This window comes from Rattus rattus, chromosome 5 (genome assembly GCF_011064425.1).
Source record: "Rattus rattus isolate New Zealand chromosome 5, Rrattus_CSIRO_v1, whole genome shotgun sequence".
NCBI classification, from domain to species: Eukaryota; Metazoa; Chordata; class Mammalia; order Rodentia; family Muridae; genus Rattus; species Rattus rattus.
The window spans coordinates 150,685,859-150,704,197 of record NC_046158.1 but is presented as its reverse complement, the minus strand read 5'-3'; the positions used below and the strand labels follow the sequence as shown (position 1 = coordinate 150,704,197).

General features: G+C 51.7%; 1 protein-coding gene across 1 annotated transcript in view; it reads right to left on the bottom strand.

The window, feature by feature from the left end:
* Window positions 1–15,198: 15,198 nt before the first annotated feature.
* Window positions 15,199–18,339, bottom strand: part of B4galt5 (beta-1,4-galactosyltransferase 5) — a 50,680-nt gene continuing 47,539 nt past the window's right edge. The window contains exon 9 of the mRNA XM_032904759.1: window positions 15,199–18,132. Coding sequence (XP_032760650.1) covers window positions 17,985–18,132 — 148 coding nt within the window. The 3' untranslated portion in view covers window positions 15,199–17,984. The remainder of the gene's footprint in view (window positions 18,133–18,339) is intronic.

The window sequence follows — 18,339 nt, the reverse complement described above, 5'->3', positions numbered from 1 at the left end:
TGGGGGGGTCAAGTGCTCTATTACTCAGCCTCCCTTGCTCGTTCCATCTCTCCTGGTCCTACAGTGTGGCCCAGTCCTCCGCCTCCATAGCTCTGCCCTCGTTCCCCTCCCAGCCACACAGTTGGGTCTGAAGGTTCAATCAAGTTCGCTCTTAGCCTGCTCTGAGGCAAGCCGAGATGGAGCTCCCTAGCACGGAGCCAACTTCTGCCACAGCCTTTCTGCTTGCCTCTTTCTGAGCACAATGGGCTTAGAACAGGCCCACTGCTCACTACAGGGACTCCCACCCTCTCCAAGCAGGAGAGGCCACTCAAGACAGATGTTTTCTGTGACCCAGATGAGGCTGTGATTTGAAGGCATAATGCCCACTCTGTGCCTACATATTGGAACACTTGGTCCCAGGCTGGTGGCATGGTCTTGGGACTGTATGTGTCTTAGGGTTACTATAGCTACAAAATGTCATGACCAAAAAAAAAAAAAAAAAAAAAAAAGCTGGGGGTGGGGAGGCTGGAGAGAAGGCTCAGCAGTTAAGAGCACTGACTACACTTCTACAGGGCCTGAGTTCAATTCCCAGCAACAGGTGGTTTACAACCATCTGTAATGGGATCTGATGCCTTCTTCTGGTGCGTCTGAAGACAGCTACAGTGTACTCATAATAAATAAATAAATAAATAAATAAATAAATAAATAAATAAATAAATAAGAAAAAAAACAATTGGGGAGGAAGGAGTTTATTCAACTTATACTTCATCACTGAAGGAAGTGAGGGCAGGAATTCACACAGGAACCTGGAGGCAGGAGCTGATGCAGAGGCCATGGAGGGGTGCTGCTTACTGGCTTGCTCCCCTGCCTTGCTCAGCCTGCTTTCTTATAGAACCCAGGACCACCAGTCCAGGAGTGGCCCCACCCACAGTGGGCGGGACCCTCCCCCATCAATCACTAATTGAGAAAACGCCTTACAGCTGGATCTCACTGAGGCATTCCCTCAAGTGAGGCTCCTTCCTCTCTGATGACTCTTGCTTGGGTCAAGTCGACACCCGGAAGGCTGTAGCCTGGTGGGCCCCGTGCTGTGGTAGAGCCCCGCCCTGTTTCCGGTCCTGATCCACCACAGGCGGCAACAGCACGGACCCAGCGGCTCTGCCCTTATGTGTTCTGATGTGACGGGCTGTGTCTCCTGTCCAGACCCTTCCTCCTTTAAGTTTAATACAGGTGGGGACCTGGGAGCCCCAGGACAGGAAAGGCACGGGGGACAGAATTGTGCATGTGGCAAGGGCTGAAGGAAGAAAAAAGCCCAGGTCTGATGGGTATTCTGAGAGCCCTGAGGCAAAGCCTGGAGGAGTTGGATATGGAGAGAAGTGAAGCAAAATGCAGGGGACAGGAGCTATGGAGCCTTTAAACTTTCCTTTTTCAAGATTTAAAATCTTTATTTTATGTGAATGAATGTTTGGCCAGCACATACCTCCTCTGCTCCATGTGAGCGTCTGGTGCCCACAGAGAATAGAAGAAGACCTTAGGGCCTCTGGAAGCCGTGTCGAGCACAGCTTTAAGTCACCATGTGGGGTCTTGGAATCAAACCCAGGCCCTCTGAAAGAGCAGCCAATTCTCTTAACAGCTGAGCCTTCTTTACAAGACTATATCTGTCTGTCTGTCTCTTCTTCCTTCCTCCCTCCCTTTCTTTTCTTTTCCTTCCTTCCTTCCTTCCTTCCTTTCTTTCTTTCTTTCTTTCTTTCTTTCTTTCTTTCTTTCTTTCTTTCTTTCTTCCTTCCTTCCTTCCTTCCTTCCTTTCTTTTGAGACAGGGGTCTCACCACATATCCCTGGCTGCCCTGGCATTGACTATGTAGATGAGACAGAGATCCACTTTCCCTTGCTTCCTGAGTCCTGGGATTATTGAAATTAAAGGGGTATGCCACCACACCCAGACTTTTTTTTTTTTTTTTTTTTTTTTTTTTTTCGGAGCTGGGACCAACCCAGGGCCTTGCGCTTCCTAGGTAAGCGCTCTACCGCTGAGCTAAATCCCCAGCCCCTCAGACTTTTCTTAAAACTTAAAAAAATAATCCTGTTTTTTTTTAACAGTTCCTGATCTACCAACATGTGTGGCGCCATTTTAAAATCTTATATTTTATTTATTTGTATGCTGTGTGTATTTATATGGTCCTGCAGACCACAGCACACCTGTGGAGATCAAAGTCAACATTCAAAGACTTGATTCTCGCTTTCTTCCACACGGGTCCTGGGGATGAAACCGGTGTCCTCGGCCTTGTGACAACTGCCTCTACTAAGGAGCCATCTGGCCAGCCCTCTAGGAACATTGATTTGTTCCTAATTAAAATCCTTCCAAGGGGCTGGGCGTGCAGCTCACGGTGATACAGATGGACACGCCCAAGCCTGATCTCCAACCCCAGAACCACAAAACACCCCACCTCACGATCAGAACGACACAGTGGTGGACAAGCTCCCAGAAATTTCCCTTCCATCCACTCACACAGAACCTTGGAGGGTGTCCCAGAGTCCCAAGGCATTCAGACAGAGAGTGTCCTAGCCAAGTGTTCCCTGTGCACCCTGGCTGTTCGCTCAGCCTCTGGGTGAGCACACGGATCCCATCTCCATCCCCTCGCTGTATTCCACCACAAAAATTCATCAGGTGGGTGCAGGGAGTGAGATAGCCCATAGCAGCATCAGCAGCTTGCTTGCTCTGGGAGTGATGACCCCTCTACTCCCCATGTCTCCATGACCCTCTCTGTGTGAGGAATACTTTAAAGATCTTTCCTTAACCCCAGACTCTGTTTTGAAAAGCAAAACAAAACAAACAAACAAACCCCACATTGTCCCTTTCCAACCATATATCCATTGTTGCACTGGGGCCAAGCCACAATTTTGGGGTGTGTCTCTGGAACAGGTGACCTGGGACCTCTTCAAGATGATTCTGAGTCCAGGTGGTAGGGAGTTGAGTGGGTCGGTCATCAGTCATCCTTTGAGGCCACAGACACCGTTTAGGACCCAGATGTCCATGACCTGAACACACTCAGTGCAGGACACTTCAGTCTCCCAGCACAGAAAGCATCCAGCGGCATCAGGAAATCCCCGAGCTGGCCCAGTGTGTTGTCCCAGCGGGAGTGGGTGGCAGAATGGCCTGTAATTTCAGCCTTTCCTTGTCCCTAAAATTATTGCCCACGGGAAATGGGTGCCCAAGCCCTGCCCAGGAAAGAGTTGGCGGTATGGGGAATGCTTTGCTATGCAAAGGAAACAGAGAACGGAAAGAAATGGAGCCGCCTATCAGACGTGAAGGCTCCGGAGGCCTGACAGCATCAGCTGCATGTCCTGCCTCAAGGGGTCTCTATCTGGGCCTGTGCACGCCTTAATCCCAGCACTTAAAGGCAGAGGCTGGCTGATCTCTCTGAGCTGAAGGCTAGCCTGGTCTACAGAGTGAGGTCCAGGATAGTCAAGGCTATGTAGAAAGACCCTGTTTCAAAAGGAGGAGGAGGAGGGGATAGAGGAGGAGAAGGGGGAGGAAGAAGAGGAGGAAGAGGAGGAGGGGAGGGGAAGGGGGAGAAGAAAGAGGAGGAAGGAAGAAGAGGAAGGAGGAGGAGGAAAAGGAGGAGGAAGGAGGAGGAAGAAGAAGGGGGAGGAAAGAGGAGGAAGAAGAGGGAGGAGGAGGAAGGAGCAGGAGGAAGAGGAGGAGGAAGGAGGAGGAAGAGGGAGGAGGAAGGAGGAGGAAGAAGAGGGAGGAGGAGGAGGAGGAAGAAGAAGAGGAAGAAGAAGAAGAAGAAGAAGAAGAAGGAGAAGGAGAAGGAGAAGGAGAAGGAGAAGGAGAAAGGAGAAGGAGAAGGAGAAGGAGAAGAAGAAGAAGAAGAAGAAGAAGAAGAAGAAGAAGAAGAAGAAGAAGAAGAAGAAGAAGAAGAAGAAGAAGAAGAAGAAGAAGAAGAAGAAGAAGAAGAAGAAATAGTAATAGTCTGTCTGGAGTATAGAGGAGTCCACAGCCCATCCCACCCTGAGCCTGCACAAGGTTCCGGTGGACACCAGGTTTGGAGGCCTCAGACAAGCCAAGGATTTAACCTGTAGCCACCTGAGGCCAGAGGAGTTTCTAAGTCACTCAAGCCAGGAAAGTCAGCGACTAGGTGTTGTCCTATCTGGACTCATTGTGGCTGCTCAGAACCTGTTTAGGGCACAGCTTATCACCGGGTGGTACTCCAGGCTCCCTCTGGACCAGCTTCTGACAGGGTTCTGTCGGGTCAGAGCCTGCAAGGATGTTCCTCCACTCTCAGGGCGACCATTTTCATAACTGCCACGAAGATGGCCATCTCAGCCCATGATTAAGCTCTACAGCGCCCTCTTTCGGTCACAGATGGGACAGGCACACTCCCCTGCACCTTCCCTGCAGGAGTCAGCCCAAATGTTTAAGGCAGTCACACTCTTGTCCCGAGGTACGAGACCTGCCTCCACATTCCTGCCATGCAGTGATGGGAAAGTGTTACCCTGGCTAGTGAACACCCTTGTCCAGCCATGCCCACCACCTTTGATTAGCAGGGATGGCTGTGGGTCCTCTTAGCACACGGTGAATGCCGCAGGGAGTATTTGTGGGAAGGAGTGAGTGTCCTGTACAGGAAAGAGGTCCAATAGAACCCCTCCCCCCAGGTCAGGTGATCCTAGGGTAGAATAAGGAGAGTACTAGGCCACCAGAGGTGCTGATGCTCGGCTGGGATTCCCTGCAGTCAATGAGGAACCCCAGGCTCCAGTCTCCCCCTGCTGGCCAGCATGCAGAATGACAGTCTGGGTCTGAGCCCCACTGAGCGCTGGGTAGACATCAGCATTTAATGAGCACCTATTGTGTTTATGGGAGGAGCAACCAGGCTGAACATAGCTCTCCCCTGCAGGGATTAGAAGTAGAGGAGGAGGAGGCTGAGCGTGGTGACTAAAGTAAGAAACCGCCTTTATTAAGCACCTAGTGTTTGTCCTGAGAGTAGTCAGAGACGTTGTCCTAGAGCCTGGTCAGCCACACACATTTGCTGAGAACCCACTACGTGCTGAGCCTGGGCTTACCTGGAATACTCATGGTCTACTATATACTTGCAACTCTCAGAGGGGAATTTTTAATCTCTCTCTCTCTCTCTCTCTCTCTCTCTCTGTGTGTGTGTGTGTGTGTGTGTGTGTGTGTGTGTGTGTGTGTGTGTGTGTGTGTGTGTGTGAAGTTGCCCTCGAAGGCAAGAAGGCAGTGAATCCTCTGGAGCCCCTGAGCTTAAAGAACCAAACCCAGACCCTCTGGAAAAGCAGCAAGTTCTTTTAACCACTGAGCCACTGCCCCGGCCACCATGGGGACTGTGCTTACAACATACTGTAAGGCCCAGAGAGATTCCCCGTTTAGCCTGCAGGCGGCGGGAGTGGGACTAGGATCCTTAGTGTAAGGGACCTGTCTGTCCCCTCACACCACTGCACATTCATCTACCCGTGTACAGAACAAACCTTTGCAGGGCTCCTCCTGTGCAATGGCCACTGTTCTGCCTGAGGGGACAGTGGTGACATCAGGAATGGCAGCGTCCCCAGGGAGCTGTTCTTGAAGAGGAGATGGGTGAGAGCAGAAGCAAGGGGCTGTGTGGCCCTTGGTGATCCTGCAGCACAGCTCGGCAGAAACCAGGGTGAGGCAGCACACGCCTGTGGTCCCAGCACTCAGGAGGCGGAGGCCAGAGGGTGAGGACCTCTATGAAGCCAGGCTCAGCTACATAGGGAATTGGAGGCACCCAGGGGTGCTAACCCTGGGGTGCATCTGTGACAGGTTCACCAGTCTCAGAGGAGAGGGGGCTGGGGACACCTCAGTCAGCACAGAAGCACGGAGTCCTGAGCTCCATTCCTGGCGTGCGTGTAGAAAGCCACGTTTGGTGGCATGCACCTGTGATCCCATGGCTGCTACCAGAAACAGGGTCACCTAACCTGAGTGTTGGGTCCAGGTGAGAGGTTTTGCATCAAAAGCAAAGTTGGGTTGGTAAAATAGCTTAGCAGATAAGGGACTCACCATACTAGCCTGACAAATTGAGCTTAACCCCAGAACCCATGTTCTGGGGCCAAACCTACTCTAACATCCCTGCGAGTCAATTGCTCTCCAGTGCCCTCCAGGCTACAGTAATGTCTTCTGCGGCCGCCAGGTGGCGCCAGCCCCAAATGCAAGACCGGTCTCAGTCCCGGGCAACTGTTGGTGTTTGAGGGTTCACGGGAGGCTCTGCCATTCAGGGCAGGATGTTAAGAGCAGCCGTGGTCTGTTAATTCAGGCCGGTGGCATGCCTCTTTTCTCACACAGAGCTCATCATAATTGTATCCTAATATTGTGGAGATCATATGCAGAGAGGATCCACCAACAGCACGGGTTTTTCCTGGCAGAGGGAACAGCAAAAGTAAGGGTCCCATCTAGCTGGCCTGCTTTGGGGAGACTAGCTCACAGGCCACACACAGCTGCTGGTGGAAAGCCTTGAGCAGTCAGGAAGCAATATAGATGCCCATGACAAGCAGCAGGAAGAGTAGGAGGCGGGGCAGTGACACACATCTCAGGACACAACACAACACCAGCTGGCAGCAACTCCCTGAGGCAGGATGGTTGCTGGGAAAGAGCAAAGATGAGGAATCTCAGAGCATCACGTTACCCCAGAGGGGGAAGGGCAGGCAGGGACCCGGTCACCTGGACACCAAAGGCAGCTGGGAAGCTGGGAGGGACCACACATCACGCTGGCTCAAGAGCCACATGTCTCTTGAGCTCAGGGGTCTTCCCTAACATGGTGTGAGAATGGACCAGTCCTTCCTGGAAGGAAAGGGCCCCTGGCCTGGGAGTGGTCATCTGCAAAGTCAGATGCGGTATCTGCTGTGATGGTCAGCTCTGGGGGCCTGCTCTCGTGGTCATTGTGGTAGTCAGCTGAGGCGGTCACCACGGAGGTCAGTTGTCAGGGTCACTGTGATGGTCGGCCATAGGTACTCAGTGTAATGGTCACTCATCATGGCCAGTGGTGGGCAGGTGTAATGTCGTTATTAGTCAGCTGTGGTGGTTGTAAGATTCAAACTTAAGGACAAAGGCTGTCTTAGGCAAACACCAGGTGAAATTTAGGATAACACCCTGTTCTAGGAAATGAGCTAACCGCCCTTAGCAGGGGTCCTTCACCACCCCCTCTGCATGCCAAAGATATTTCCCCACCAAGGGCCTCCAGTGAATTCAAAGGACAATAGGCCCCACCAATGAGAAATAACCAACTCGTGCTGTAACCTAAAGCCTATACCCTCAAACAGTATAAATGTTGTGGGCCTCTGTTCTTCAGGTCGCCTCTGTCCCAATTACAGGGTCACCCCAGTGCACTGGATCATTAAACCTCTTGCTTATTGCATCGATCTCCGTCTCTGTATGTTCGTGAGTGGCACCTCCTATACGTAGGGCTGATCGGGTCCTACAGTGATCACAGTTATGGTCACCCATAGTATTTGATGTGGTCAGTTGTCATGGCCACGCTGGTGGGCAGGCATAGTGTTTATTGTAATGGTCACCTCTAGTGTTCACTACTACAGTCAGCTCTAACGGTCATTTGGATGTTCAGCTGTGAAGGTCATCACGGTGAGCTGCTGTAGTTGTCAGCATGGTGGTCAGTTGTAATGTCAGCATTAGTGGTCGCTGTGGTGGTGATCCTATGGTCACCATTGTGGTCTGACGTAATAGTCAGCTGTAGCCGTTGACTGAAGCGGTTGCTGTGGTGATCAGTTGTAGTGGTCATTGTGATGCTCGGTCACCGTGGTCACTGAAGCCCTCAGGCCACGGAGGTGGTGAGTCATAGTGTTTACTGCTGTTACCTATAGTAAACACTGCTACTAGTCATGACCTCCGCAGGGACCACTACAGCCGACCACCAGTGAATGTTATACGTGGCTACCACACTGACTACCATGGCCGATCATCACAGTGAACACTACAACCGACCATTTCAAGAAAAAAAAAAGAAAAAGAATCTTCTTTGACTCCACTGATCTGTAGAATAAACAGCAAACTCCTTTGGAGGACATTCAAAACTTTCAGAACTGTTCCCAAGCTGGGGGCTCGCTGTACGCCCAGAAGATAAGCAATTAATTCCTACAGAAGAATTAGGAAAGGGGCAGGATGGGGCATCTCAGCTCTGTTCTTATTGTTTCTCAAACACTTGGACCAAATGCAGGGGGAAGGGAAGGGCTCATTTCCCTTTGCATCTTAACAGTTCATCCTCCTGGGAGGGCAGGGCAGAAGCTCGAACTGGAAGCTTGAGGGAAACTGAGGCAGAGGACGTGGAGCACATGGGCTGGCCCCTCCCACATTAATCAGTAATCCAGAAAGTGGGGGCAGGTGTGGTGGTACACGACTTTATTTCCAGCACTGGGGAGGCAGAGGTAGGTGAGATCAAGGCCAGCCTGGTTTACAGAGTGAGTTCTAGGACAGCCAGGACTACACAGAGAAACTTTGTCTCAAAATAAAAGAGAAAGGAAAACAAACAAATAGAAACAAAGAAAAGAAAAGAAAAGAAAAGAAAATGTCCTATAAGCCAATATGATGGAGACATTTCTCAGTTAAGGTTCCTCCCTGCAAGTGACTCTAGCTTGTATCAAGTTGACATAAAAATTAACCAACCTGGGGTTGGGGATTTAGCTTAGTGGTAGAGCGCTTGCCTAGCAAGCGCAAGGCCCTGGGTTCGGTCCCCAGCTCCGAAAAAAAGAAAAGAAAAGAAAAAAAAAAAATTAACCAACCTAAGTAAGAGGTGAAGACAGGAAGTCAGATGACCTGAGTTCAGTGTCTGAGAACACAGGATGGAAGGAGAGAGCCAACTCACGGAAGGTCAGGGGTCAGGTCCTGCATCCCGGTATGAGGGGGCATGACTCAGTTATCTTCCTCTGACTCAGCTTTGACTCCTGCTCAGCCATGTCAGTGATGACTGCCAGTGTGTGTGTGTGTGTGTGTGTGTGTGTGTGTGTGTGTGTGTGTGCGTGCACTCACGCAGAGAGAGGGAATACTGAGTGTGGGTGGATGAGTGTGACAGATCCATGACTGGCCAAGGTTCGAAGAGCAGGAAGGCAGGTCAGCTCAGGGACCTGCTGGCCACTGAATGTGTTCCCTGAATGACTCTCCCTGTGGAGAGGCCCAGTCTCAGGTAGGGCCATGCTCTCAGGCTGACAGCAGCTTCCAGTGCTGACAGCTCCAGGGGGTCTCTGTCATGAAGAAATGCCCATTGAGCACCAGGGGTCAACTCTGTGGAGCCCTTCACTCCCAGAAGTCTCTGTTACCCATCACCTCCTGCCTGGGCAGGGCTACAGGCTTCCTAGGTTGCAGTTCCATGCTGGTTCCTTTTCCACGGCCCCACTGAAGCTCTGGGCTGCTCTGATGCGTGAGCTGTCTTTCTTCCCTCTCCACGGTTCAGTCTCCCCAGAAAGACCTGCAGTGGGGTCCAGCTCCTCACCAGGGCCATGTGGCCCTGCAAGAGCCCCTCTCCCTCCCTCCCTCCCTCCCTCCCTCCCTCCCTTTCTCCCTCCTTCCCTCCCTCCCTGCCACTCTGGTCCACGTCTGTCTGTCCCCTCACACCTGTTGTCCTTACTGTCTATTTCTTCCGGACCTCGTTTTATTTTATTAACAGCATGTGGCTTGACTCTAGCGCCTCTCACTCGCCTGGCAAATTCTTGACTAGTGAGCTAAACCCCCAGGCGTCTTTTGAACTCATTCATTCAGTGACATACTCGAGCCTTCTCCCACGTGCCTGGGATGTGGGCCTGCGCATACTGGAACTGGGAGCAGCTGCCTCTGTCCCCTGACCACACCATCACCCCGCCCAGCACTTTGAAGACACTTCTCGTCCGTCTTCTCCTGAGCCCCAGGGACAGGCGTCCCGGCAGCCTCTGCTCCCTGCAGCTCTTACACAAGCACTGGGGTGGGTGTCTCACGGATTCCGAGAAGGGCTTGGGATTGTATTTCCTTACTTCCCCCAGTCCTGCTCTTCCTGTTTTCTTTCTTAACCGGGGTTGCTGAGAATTTGCTTCTCTTCCCTTCCCCCTCCTTCCTTTCTCCCGTGCTGCGGATGGAGCCTCACGCACGTGCAGCAAAGGCTCAAACCCGGGGTCTCACCCCATCCAGTCCCCTCCTCCTTCCGCCATGCTTTTTTGTATATTTTAATTTTTGACACAGGGTCTCTGTGTCCCAGACTGACCTTGAGTTTGCTATGTAGCTGAGGATGGTCTGAATGCACTCGTTTTCTCATTCATTCTCTCTCTCATTCATTCTCTATCTCCCTCCCTCCCTCCCCTACCCCTACCCCCTCTCCCTTCCCCTCCCCCTTTCCCTTCCTGCTCTCATTTTTGTTTGGTTTGGTTTGTGTAGCCCTATCTGTCCTGCAACTCTGTAGGCCAGGTTGGCCTGGAGCTCAGGGAAATCCACCTCCAGAGTGCTGCGATGAAAGGCATGTGCCACTGCCGCCCCACTCCTAAATGTTTATAAATATTTATTTATTTATTTTTCATGTATGTGAGTACACTGTCGCTGTCCTCAGACACACCAGAAGAGGGCATCAGATCCCATTACAGATGGTTGTGAGCCACCATGTGGTTGCTGGTATTTGAACTCAGGACCTCTGGAAGAGCAGTCAGTGCTCTTAACCACTGAGCCATCTCTCCAGCCCCCTCCTAAATGCTTTTTTTTTTTTTTTTTTTTTTGGAGCTGGGGGCCGAACCCAGGGCCTTGTGTTTGCTAGGCAAGTGCTCTACCACTGAGCTAAATCCCCAACCCCCACTAAATGCTTTTAAATAAGCATTTCTTTTTTCTTTTTTTTTTCCGGAGCTGGGGACCGAACCCAGAGCCTTGGGCTTGCTAGGCAAGCGCTCTACCACTGAGCTAAATCCCCAACCCCATTAAATAAGCATTTTTAAGGGCATCACTTGCCTCATTGCTTGGACAAAGTACCTAATAAAATCAGCTTAAGAAAGGATTTGTTTTTGCCCAGTGTGGGGTTACAGTCTGTCACGGCAAGGAGGGCGTGGTCCCGGGGACTTGGAGGTGACTGTTTACACTGTGCCGGGTCAGGGAGAGTTTTAGAAAGGAACACCGGTGCTCTGCTCACTTTCTCCTGTCTATGCTGTCCAGAACCCCTGCCCGTGAGCCAGTGCAGCTCCGGTGCAGGGAGGGAACACCCTCCTCAACTAACCCAATCTAGAAGCTTGCTCACAAGCCCGTTTCCATGGTGACCTTGAGCCCGTCAAGTTGACAGCTGATAGGAATCCTCACGTGAAGAATGTGGAGTCTCCTGAGGACTAACACCTACGTGTATGAGAGTATAAGGTGCAACTGGCCTGAAAATTCAGGAAATTTGTGGCTGCCATCCCCACCCCCCTACACAGGCATGCGGGCGCGTGCGCGTACAAACACACACACACACACACACACACACACACACACACACACACACACACACACACACATATTTCCTAGGCAGAGGGCACCCTTAGTGAACAGTAAGTCTCAAGGGAGACTTGAGAGATTTGGCCGAAAGAACACAGGTTTGTCTAGAGGCCGCCCCAGAACTCCCAGGCTTTCCGAGGCTGTATGTTTACCTATGGTGGCTTGGGAGTTATTAAAGTTGTAGCAAACAAAGGAGCCAAAGGCTCCTACAGCCTAGCTTCACGATGTCACCACTGTAAGCCAGGCCCTCAGACTGCTGGCTCCTCAAACCCTGGCCCTGGACACTGCAGGACAGCTCAGTGAAATGTTCTAACGACCTCTAACACGGTAAGCAAGCCAACTAAATGCTTTCTTAGGAGGCTGGAGAGATGGCTCAGTGGTTAGAGCACTGACTGCTCTTCCAGAGGTCCTGAGTTCAAATCCCAGCAACCACATGGTGGCTCACAACCATCTGTGATGGGACGCAATGCCTTCTTCTGGTGTGGCTGTGGACAGTTCGTGTGTGTGTGTATAGCTTTCTTAGTTGTCATGATGATGATGTCTCTTCACAGCAATAAACAGCAATAAACAGTGACAGCAGCAATAAACAGTGACAGAAAGCTGGTAGCACATTTCATTCATTCATTCGTGTACCACACCTTCAGTGGCATCTCCTGTCAGAACCTGTTCGAACCTGTTCTAGACATGAGTAAGAACCAATGACCCTTCCCCCAGGAGTTACCACAAATGGGAGAACACAGATCAAGAAGCCAGAAAACAAACCAAACACCAGCCATCATCTGGGGGGCCCTGGCACAAAGACAGGGTGAGCTTTTGTTTTCGTTTTGTTTACTCAGATAGACTCACTACATAGCCCCAACTGGAAACATAGACCAGGCTGGCTGTGAACTCATACTGACTGGCAATCCAGCAGGGAACAAAGGCTCCCACTTCACTGTGGCACACTTGAGGGGCACTGCCCCACCTCAATAGAAAACAATACAAATGTTCTTTGTGTGTGAGTGGGGGGAAAAATAAAAGGACATGACTGCTCCTAGGTATGGCGGAGAAGGATTATTGTATATAAAAGGAAGAGTACAGGCAGGGGCAGAGACATGCCAAAGAGTCCAGGGTGACCGTGACCAAGCCATACCATGTGAAAAGGGACGGGAGAGCCAGGAGACCAAGAGGCCGAAGGGGTCAAGTAACCGAAATGTCTAGATTATATAGGACTCAGAGATGCTGGGGGAAGAGAAGCCCAGCCCCTGGCTGGAGAAGTTTGGGGTATGCCAGCCATGAGGACCCACTATCAGGTAGGGACTGAAGGATGCCGGGAGAACCCTGGCGGCCAGGTTCTTTGATACGTGGTTAGTAGGTATCTCAGCGGTTTGTCCCTAACTGTGTGAGAAACAAAATGGAGCAGAGAAAAAGAGGGAGAGTGGTGCCTTAGCCTGGGTGTTCACACAGGACTCTCAAGGGAGGCGACACTTGGCCCTACAGAAAGCAGCTGCAGAATCGTAAAGGTAACCAGTAACAGGGCGTTTTACAAATCATACAAATGAGTAGGCAAACTACTGGGTGATTCACCACCCCCTCCCAACATACACTTTTTTATTGCTTTTAGAATAATTACTTTTAGGCTATCCCTGGAATAGCTTTTAGGCGCCCACAGCAAGGAGCGGCTGGGCTAGCCCTTGCTAGGATTCCGGACTTTCTCGGGATGATGCTTGGCCTCACCTTCTGACCTCGAGGCAGCCTGCCTGGCTCCCACTCCCTTAAAGCAACTGCCTCCTGAGACATTTCAAGTGGAGTGACTTTCAGATTGGCCCTTAGTGCGGAGGCTGCAGAGCACCCATAAAGTACAGCCACCGCCCCGCCCTCGGTCCCAGAGGAGACTCGGGTGACGGACAGGTGAACCATCAAGAAGAGATACACTTCTCCAGAAAAGGGGGGATGGGGACATCTTCACAGCATGCTCTGCACAAACAGGGCCCCCCAGACCACTTTCTTACTGGGGGACACTGCCAGGTGAAAGTCATTCTGCAGGGTGTGGTGGGAATGGAGCCTGTCACAGCCTATGTCACACTTGCCAGGAGAATGACTCCCCTCCCACTGGTATTGACACCTCCCTTGCTGTGCTCAGCAGCCCTGGGTCTTCTGGCTGCTTTCCTTGTAGCACAGTACCTGGGTTACCCACCACCCATCTCCATTTTCCACCCTTCATCGCGTGTCACTTTTGGACTGTAGTCAATGATTCTTGAAATGTCCAACTTTCCCTGTCCTGTGTTCCCAGCAGCCACACCTCTTCTGGGGTGCAGCACAGCTCCATGGCCCCATAAACCCCACCCAGATCCAAGCATCTTGTCCTCTGTAAGCCCCCACCCCATGATTTCCGTTCTCAGCATTCCTGCTCCAACACTCCATGCCTGCACCCCCAGTCCCCTGAGGAACTAACCCACCACCTGGATGTCTTTCTCTGCCGCCTTCTCCAGGTTACAACTGCCCACCTGCTGTTATTCCTTGGTGGTCTCCAATCCCTTAAACACAATACAGAAAATCGTACCTCACAAGTGGGGAGGCTGGCAGCTCTCAAGGACTCCTCCGTCCTCCAGGCCTGGGGTCCCACTCTAGCCACTTTTCTCCATCACACCTAACTGTCCTGACATCTTTGCTCCTCACCCCTGCCCCGAAGCTGGTGACATCCTTAGAGACTGTGTGAGGTCCCTGACTGTCAAATGCCCCAACTCCATCATTCTCTCCCCACCCCCACCCCGCCCACCCCCGGAGCTGAGGACCGAACCCAGGGCCTTGCGCTTGCCTGCGCTCTACCACTGAGCTAAATCCCCAACCCCTCCCATCATTCTTACTATGCTCCGGCCTCCTTCCCTCTCCCACTGGTCCTGCGGAGTTCTGCCTGCTTTCTGTTGCTGTGAGCACGCGGCTCCCCTCACCCACCTCTCCAGTTCCATCTCACAAGGCTACTGCCTGGACCAAGTGAGGAAAATGGCAGCAGCCATTTTCCCCAGAACACTGTACAGACTGAAAGTGGCTTCCTAGCCCCCTTGGAGAGCTTGCTTTCAGGTCTTATTTTTGTTTACAGTGCCCAGATGCAGGGCTTCCTCCTGTGTTGTGAAGAGAATGTTGTGGGGATCGGGGTGGGGGGGTGGGTGGAGAGGTTAGCTCAGTGGTTAAGAGCATGGACTACTCTTGCGAAGAATTTGGATTCAATTCCCACCACCAACATGGTGGCTTATGATCGTTTATAACTCCATTTCCAGGTAAGCAAGACTCTCTTCTGGCTTCTGTGGGCCCCACACACACAGGCTGGACACAGACATTCAGGTAAAACATCTGTACTCATGGAAGGAAGGGAGGATGGATGGACAAATGGAGGGACAGACAGACAGGGCTAGGGCTCTGTTGATGGAGCAGTGACCAACGCCCACGAAGGCCTGGATGCTAATTCCAGCACTACACAAACTGAACTTGGTGGTGCAGGTCTACCAGAAGCTCAAGATCACCTTCGAGTACACATACACAAGCCTGTGGCCAGCCTGGGCTACAGGAGACTAGAAAACAAATCAAAACTCACACACACTGGCAATGACAAACCAATTCATAGCAGTTTGTGATTACAATGTGAGCAGAATCGGGTAGAAAGCAACTAGGACTGCCCACCGAGAATGGTCTGGAACCAAATCTTCCCTTCGTTTTGCTCGTGTCCCCCGTGGGTAGTGTTCTACAGAGGAGGGGGACCTCCATGAAAGGCAGTTGGAAAGAGAGATGACCACCAAGGTTTGGTTATTGAATATGTATTTTTTACTGAAAAAATCATTCATAAATTAACATACAAAAATGTACAAACACATGAGTGAACAATGTAATGACAAGGACTATTTCTGTGAAAAGTGTTTTTAAAACATCTTTAGGCTTCAGTGCAAAAATGTCCCCCTGGCACCTTTAAAACAAAGAGCAAGCTCAGAACAAAGACAGTAATGGTGGCTAAGCCAGTGGCGTCAGTGCCTCGTCGATGGTGGGCACAGTCAGTGTGTGCTCTGCCGCTCTGCTGCTGTCCTCTGAGGAAGGAACTCGATGACAGGAGTCCCCATTTTAGCAAAATTAAAGTTTTGCAAATCCCCCCTCCCCAAAGAAAGCCTGTGCGGAGAGAGACCTTGCACACACAGGGCAGTCAGTCAAGGGCAGGTCGGCTTAAGGGTCACTCGTCTGTAGCATGGAATAATTTCAGCTGCCAAAGTACACCAAGGTCACACTTGATTCTCAATGTCATTTTCTTTAAGCAATGACCTAATGTGTGGTCCAGTGGTGTGGCTCTGACTGTGACATTTCCCACTCGGTATGTGACTGGGCGGACAATGACCGACAGTGCCCACAAGAGTCCACACTAATAACAAACTTGGACATGATTGCAAGGGAACATAAGTGACCCGACTTGAGCAGTAAAAAGACCTTTCTTTGTCCCCAAATCTGCATTTTCCTTCTTAAATCAAGTATCAGCCTTTGGCTTAAAAAGGTGCCCTGTGGCTATTGTGAGGATGCAGGGCTTCAGCCAGGACACATGCTACACACACCACTGTCCCTCCACGGACACCAAGGCTCTACCACAGCGACAGCATCCCTGGCCTTCAGAGTGGAAACAGAAGAATGAGGGGAGAGAGGGCTGGACCCGTGACTCAGTGGCAGAGCTCTTGCCTAGCACATCAGCCATGGGTTTCCTTCCCCGCACTGTAAAATAACACAGGGGGGTGGAGGGTCGAGCCGGGCAGGCGGAACCCAATCTTTATTGCTGTGTGTACCGTAAGACAAAGGCAAGTCAACGCAGCGCCGCGTGCAGCTCCTTGCCCAGTGCAAACAGATGACGTGGCTCACCAGCTCTCAAGGGCAGGCACCTGCTCTCTCATACGAGCGGGAAGCACTCTGCAGCGCCATCTGTTCCCTAGATACCACTCTACTCTACAAAAAGAACAAAAAAAAGGCCTGGCCAATCACTCCCACAGTCTGTGGGGATCATCTGTCCTCAGAACCAACTGTGTGATGTAAACCCCATCCCCGTGTATCTACACCCCACCCCCACCCATGTAAACCATGAACATCAAGGGTGCTGAAGGCAAAAAGGCGAACAGCCGGAGGCCAGAGGAGAGCGCTCCTCGCCACACACAGATCCCTGCTTCAGGGACAGAGGCTGCAGGGAGGCAGACACAGGAAGGAGCTCTGGTTCAGGAAGGAGGTGCCTTAGGAACTGATGTCAGGAAGCAGGGGGACTGCTGGGCCGCCTGTCAAGGATCTGGTGAGAGCTCACCCGGACCCTGGCCGCCATGCACCCCAGGGCCACCTGCTCCCTGGCTGTGCCCTCCCCAACCAATGGCTTCTTAGCACAAGCACAGCAGCTTCCTAGAAACTAAAAAGGGAAACGGAGAAATCACTGAAGCCAGCTGGTCATGCAAGCAGGGCCCAGAGAAACTGTGGCCAAGTTCCAAAGAAAAGAGGGAACAGTCACCCAACAGCCACTCTGCGTGTGAGATGTTGTGGAGCTGGAGTGGGCTGCATACGTAGCACAGGCTGACTTGGAACTTGTGACATAGCTCGCTGGCCTCAGATCTCCTGCTCTCCAGCCCTGCCATCCACACTGGAGTGATAGCCTGTGCCCTGTGCCTCTGCCTCCCCTCCCCCTCACATCCCGGCTGGCTCGGGGTCTGTAAGAGGGGACAGCACTGTGCCCCAACAGTATTTCCAGCTTAGCTGCTGAGTCTCTAGGAGGAAGCCCCTATAGAGGGGGAAGGAGGAAGGAAGGGAAGGGAGAGGCAGGAAAGAGGGGCAGGGCAGACAAGAGGGGCTGTAAGGAGCGGACTGCATTCATTTCCTTCCTAGATGACTGGGACTTGGGAGATGGCACTCAACTGTGTGGGAACCAAGTTGTGTTTGCCACCCAAGGTGATCTTAATATGTGAAGCTCTCACTTTGAAGTGGAGCCAGCTATAAAATTAAACTTTAAAAAGGCATCTTACATGGCTTATTTACAACTGCACTTCTTCAAGAAGTGACTGGTATGTGTCTATCACCCCAAGTCCCTCCCCTCCGCCCTCAGTCCCCACCTAAAGCAGAAAAATTTCTTTAAAAAGAAAAGAAAAAAAAACCCTAAACTAAACCAAATGAAAGCCAAAGAGAACTCCAGAGATGCAGAGACCGGCATAGCCGGTCTGCTTCAAGCCAGGGCTGGCTGACCATGGAAGCCTCTGGGCTTGGCCATCCGTCTATCCTGGGGCGCCTAGCCTGGCCCTGCAATTCTGGAGATTGCAGCTGAGACAGGACCTGGGTGGACGGAAGAGAGCAGCAGGGCAGACATCTGTCTTGTAGAATAGAAGCCAGTGCTGATGACAGTGTCCTCAAGTCTCCTGTCCCTGTTGGGCCCTGCAGCGAAGGCCTTTGTGCATGTGCTCTGTGACAGTTTTCTGGAGCCCTGTGGTCCTGTGCTCCACTCTCTTTCTGTCCTCCTGTGTTGACCCCAGGATGGCGCATCACAGCCCGTCCGAGGGGTGGGTAGGTGGGTGTGTTTCTCCTTGCGTCTCAGTACTCAGTCACCTGAGCCAGCTCGGGTGTCAAGTTGACAGTTATGTTTTTATACAAGGCGTCGTACGTGACGTTAGCAGAGTAGCTCAGGTTGTTGAGACCGTCCAGTCCTTGCCGCTCCTTTGACTTCCTCAGCAGAGCGTACCTGGGAAGCCGAGGACAGAGGGGGACGAGAACTGATATCCCAGCTTCACAAGCCAAGGGCAGCTGCCTGGACCAGCCTCACAGCAGCTCATCTAATGCCTCTTAGGCCCAAGGAAATGGAGGCCCCAGAGACTAATCCAAGGTCAGAACTGGGAAGCTCAGGAAAGAGATTTCAGAGGAGCGGGCAAAAAGTAGCCAGGCTTGGAGC